The following is a 5,743-nucleotide window of genomic DNA, read 5'->3' as shown; positions in this document are numbered from 1 at the left end:
AAACAACCCTTAATTCAATTATTCAATCTTAATAAATCTTCGTTCTCCTCCGGCTTGATATATATTATCAGTGGTTTCGATCCCATTACCAGCCGCACAGAGGAAATTTAAAGTCCAATTACCTGGAAGCCTCTATCAACTGCGGCGAACGCTTCCGTTTCTTCATAAATTATGCGACTTATTCAATGAGTTGATGTGATTTGATTGACGAATCGGAGTAATTCGTTATTCAACTAACTAGGGTTATTACTATGGTAGACAGAAAAAAAACGTCACCTAGAATGAATACTAAGTACTTACTCCGAAAAAAGTTCAGGCGAAACCGTTGATGAGCGTTTATTTATTTTTACGAGGTGCATTTGCCATCGTAAATGTGTTTTTTTTAGCCGCGATGGACGTTTCTATGTATAAAAAAATTCATAATTTATTCAATGAGTTACTGTAATTTTTTTGATGGTGCCAATGCGAAACATAAAAATACTCAAAAATATTCTATATAAAATTAACAATACCCATCAATCTCGGGGACCACTAAACTCCTTGAGCGGCTCGTCTGTACAGTCATTAAACCAATTTCACAACATTTTGAGTATGCCCAAGTCCTTGCTCACAAGCAACAATTCTTTGAGAACAAGGATTCGGACATTTGAATAAAATAACTGATCAAATTATAAGCTTCGCATGAATTGAAAATCATGTTTTCAAGTGTGTCCTAGTATGTGAAATAATTTGGGAAGAATATATTGCATAAAAAAGGGTCTCCGCAAAATTTATATAATTTAAACATATTACGTTCATAAGTCACATATGTAATATTTCCGAATAGTAATTTACATTACTCATTTTGGAAAACAAATGAAGAGCTTACTCAACTCAACCAAAGAAGCTGCCTAGAACTCACATATACAGGGGTAGAATGGTGAATGTTACACGTGCATTAAAGCTATGATAAGCCCTGTTAATACCCAGACTTCCATACACTCAAAAAATGTATGGTGAGATATCAATACTAACTTAATTCATACAGTGATGGAAGGATTTGTCTCTCACGGTGCATGCAACTGAGATAGTGGACCTTTATATTTATTTAATATATTGGTTAAAATATTGTTTTTTTATGTCTACCATCAACGACTAAAATAGATTTAAAATTCATACTGCACCGCTCTAAAAAAGTCTAGTTCGTTGTTCATTGATAAAGGAGAATCTCTAACTTGCGTTGCGGCCGTCATTTGTTAGGAATCACACCATTAGGGGTATAATTAATTAATTTAATACTAGAAGGTAGATATCGATTAACATTACCCCTGTAATACAATCTTTGGGAAATTTAAATCGAATATTCTGAATGGTTAATTCGTTTAAACAGGGCAGATAATTTTACTAACTCTTCCGTTAACCTTCTCTTTTGGAAATATTATATCATACTGGTGACGTTATTAGGGTAAGATGTTTTAATTTTCCGAGTAATTGAACAAACATAAATGTTTATATAACACTTATAATTTTACTTCAATTTTCTATCTTTTTCAATATTTATTTCTCTCTCTACGTAATATATGTATAACGTGGTAATATTTTACTTTTATAAATTGGGTGTAAATAATATGTAAAGTGGGTGTATAATAATAAAATAAACAATGTGTTGCTTTGTAATTAAAGAAACGACAATAAAAGTTTATTCTCAATTAATCTTTACAATAATTTTTATATCTATCTGATTCTGACAGTTAATAATATCATATTTTTTCTATCGGATCTCTTTTGTTTAATTCTGTGCGACGCATGCGACATCTGGTGGTAGAACTGTTTTATGTAGGTACTATTTGTAAGTACTTAATAAAATGTATAGGTAGGTACCTAGGTATTTTATTACATATGTATACACATTTGAGTGTGTGTGTGTGTGTGTGTGTGTGTGTGTATTTGTAGACCTATTTCTAGATATACATTTTTTTTTATCCAACAATTTGATTTCTTTATAATTATTAAAATTTAAGGACTTGTTTCTATGTTCCAACATCGTCTTTATTAAAACATGTCATAAATAAGGGCAAATCAAAAAATACCAATTTTATTTTACGTTTTTTTAAACATATCACTTCCAGAAATTAAGCACGAAAAAGAATACGATAAAAATGGGACGCCGAAATATCGAATAAATTTATTTTAAAGAAATGTATGTTTAATAAATATATAAGTTTAAATTTGAAAATAAAATACTAACGACTGTATTTTCAACCTTTAGATGAGAACATCTGTATTTCTTAAAATAAGTTGTATCTACAATTAAAGTCAAAAGTGATAATATACAAATGTTTTATTTTTTACACTTAAATCATCATGTTACAAGTTAGAGCTATTTTTTTACTAACTTTTAGAGAAGGAGATATTTATTTATTAATTATTTTGTTCACAGATCATGGCTCTCTCCCCCAGTAGACCTACTCCTTCTCCATCCCCTAAGAGTCAGGGTCTGCAAGCTAAGATCATGAAAAATGACCTCCTTCTACATGAAGCAGTTATCAAGAATGATCCTGATGAAGTCAAGAGAATCCTCACAGAGCCGTGCGACGTTAATTCAAGGAATAATGTGAGTATCCTTATTTTTAACTATCCAATAACTATCGAGATTTTGCTAAGTAAATTCGGAAATCTTTTCCGCGGCATTTACAGGGTAAACAAATTTTCATGGTTGTTAACCCTGTAAATTTGTTTACGGCGTTTGAAGTGATAATTTTTCACCTATTAATCATTGTGGCAAGAATGAATATTCAACAACTGTTTCGATTCTGATTTTTAAATTTTACACATAGTGTTCATTGTCCGCCTCCGTAGTGTAATGTTCAGTTCGCTCGGCTACCGTTCTGGAGGTCCCGTGTTCGATTTCCAGGGGGGGGTTAAATAAATATATAATTTTATCACTCTAATATTTATTCAATATACCCTGGACTGGTACCTGAAACGGAGGGCTGATCACCTTTCTTTCGTGTGTTAACGATCAAGATAATACTGTGTTCATATGATGCAGTGCCCTATGCACCATTGGGATGCGGATAAAGGTTTGAAGAGAGATGACAAGAAACTAATTCTAACCTTCTTTTATACAAGTTTAGACCTAATAATTAAACGAGGTTAACTCTAAATTGGTCGAAATTGAGTTTTACTTGTTACCATTCTATTCAACCGTCTATTGCTTAAACTAGTAATCAGTTAGAAAAATAGGTTTCAACTGTAACATATTCTGTATTCTCACTTGATAATAAATTAAATTAGAATTTATTACTACAAGGGTGTGCTTTTAAATACACAATTTATGCAGAATGACCGGCCGCATTAGAAGCCACACGTGTTGTCAAAAAAAATTCGTCCACAAATATTTTTTAAAAATATTATAATTTTTTGAACTCCTAACCTTTAATAACTCTTTTCTCTTCAAAACCATTCACGTATTTATTTCAAAGAAAAACTTGTTTTTTCGATACAATGTTTTAAGGAAAAAAATCAATTACGTTTAATGTTACCTTTGATTTAAAGTAAGTTAAGTTGCGGGCTGTCTGGTACCGTTCTGTAGGTCCCGGGATCGATTCCCAGGGGGGTTCAAATAAATATAAGTGATTTTCCATTGTAATATTTATTCAATATTACCCTGGACTGGTACCTGAAGCGGAGGGCTGATCACCTTTCCTTCATGTGTAAAAACGATCAAGATAACACTGCGTTATATGACGCAGTGCCCTATGCACCATTTGGGTGCGGATAAGGGTTTTATTATTATAAGTTGCGGGCTAACGATTATCTCGCCCTAATACAAGTGATTTGCAAAACAACCTTTTGGAAAAGAATATTTAACATCTCACAAACTTTAATCCGTCGCTCAATAAGTAGCAGTATTTTTTTTCAGATATACAATACGTTTGCTGCGTGCCGCACAGTACGTTTGCTGCGTGACAAAATAAAAATAGACACGGTAAAGGATTCAGGAAACGTCCTTAGCGATAATTGGCAACTTGGCCAAAGTAAAGTACCAAAAGTACTTTACGGTCATAGATTGAGGTTCTTGTTACTTTTTTTGGAAGTCTCGCGTCGAATATTACAACAATCTGAAACTTATATAAAAGCCGTGAAAAAATTTGGTTTGGCTTTTACGAAAATTTAGGATGTAACTTTTTAACTCACTTTTCTGTTTTTAGAATGTGATTAGGTAAATTTCATTGATAAAGGTTTTTTTTTTAAATATCCTATGAATGCAAATTTTTTACATACTAGCTGTATCCGGCAACACAAAGCTGTGGCTCAGTGTAACCAAATAGAAAAGAAAGAAAATAGAAATCACACATTTTTACGTGATTAATTTAACGTATGGAAATATTGAAAATCGAAAAAAAAATTAAATCAAGATATCCATCATAAGATTTTTTTGACATTTGTGTGTTTTTGTTACATTCAACAGATGGCGCTGCCATTGCGATGAAAAAAAATTGAAATCATATGTTTAGCTGCCACAGTTTTTTTTAAAAACACGCGCGCTGAATCGAATGCAGTGTTGTGTCTTAATTTCGAAAAAATCTATATTAAATTTCAGATTTAAATAAACATTTTTTTTTAACATTTATAAAAATGATTTAATCGGTCAGTTTTTTTTAATATCTATCTATCGCCAATAATTTAACAATAAAATAAACTACAGTTAAATAACAAACAAAATTTGTTCTATTGTATTAGCTACGTAGTACATATGTTTGAGAGATAACACAATAGAATATGGAGATGTAAGGAAATCGTTTTATTTGATATTAGCATGTGACGAGAGTGCCATTATTGACTATTGGACTGCTTAATGACGCTCGATTCACAATACGAATCACATCGCCATGACGTCATTACGGTAAAATCATGTGTGATGCACGTAGCGGCATTGCTGCCTTTATAGTTGCTTAGAACCAATCTGTTCGAGAGTATGTACATTTATTTGAAAGGAATTGGATAACGTTGAACAGTTTTCGTCAAAATTCATCGAACTTAGAGGTAAAACAAAGAGGTAAAACAAAGATAGAAATGAAAATAAGGATGCTAAACATATCCCTACGTGACCTCACATACAATACAGTGACCTAACACACAACTATGGACACAAGAAGAAGGCTGAAGTAAGTAAGTGTAAGATCACTTACATCGTATTGGCGCAGTGTTACTTACAAGAAGGCAAGGTGATCACTCCTGCGCTTCGGTGACCAGCCCAGGGTAATATAAAAATATTTTAGTGTAATTATAAATAATAATAATAGTAAACCCATATCCGCACCCTAATGGTGCATAGGGCACTGCGTCATATAAACGCAGTGTTATATTGATCGTTTACACATGAAGGAAAGGCGATCAGCCCTCCGCTTCAGGTACCAGTCCAGGGTAATAATATTGAATAAATATTACAGTGAAAAAAATCACTTATATTTATTTTACCCCCCTTGGGAATCGAACCCGGGACCTCCAGAACGGTAGCCGAGCATGCTGACCATTATTACACTACGGAGGCGGACAAATTGTAGTGTAAAATCACCAATATTTATTTTCACCCCCCCCCCCTGGGAATCGAACCCAGGACCTCCAGCACGGTAGCTAAACACGATAACCATTACACCAGGGAGGCGGACTGAATTATACTGTAGCATAAAATGTACATGTACGTGTTTAAATATAAATACCGCCAAGTGCAACAATAATAATTTCACTACATTTTAAA

At 32.9% G+C, this 5,743-nt stretch overlaps 1 protein-coding gene across 1 annotated transcript in view; it reads left to right on the top strand.

Annotated features, from left to right (window-relative positions):
- Positions 1–2,422: 2,422 nt before the first annotated feature.
- Positions 2,423–5,743, top strand: part of LOC148299440 (uncharacterized) — a gene marked incomplete at its 3' end in the record, with an annotated part of 42,580 nt that continues 39,259 nt past the window's right edge. The window contains exon 1 of the mRNA XM_088276087.1: positions 2,423–2,593. Coding sequence (XP_088132213.1) covers positions 2,423–2,593 — 171 coding nt within the window. The remainder of the gene's footprint in view (positions 2,594–5,743) is intronic.

Source organism: Brachycentrus maculatus, unplaced genomic scaffold, assembly GCF_059751285.1.
Source record: "Brachycentrus maculatus isolate JH-2025_06_01 unplaced genomic scaffold, ASM5975128v1 h1tg001148l, whole genome shotgun sequence".
Classification (NCBI taxonomy): domain Eukaryota; kingdom Metazoa; phylum Arthropoda; class Insecta; order Trichoptera; family Brachycentridae; genus Brachycentrus; species Brachycentrus maculatus.
Note: the sequence above shows the minus strand (reverse complement) of the source record. Positions and strands in the feature narration are given on the sequence as shown.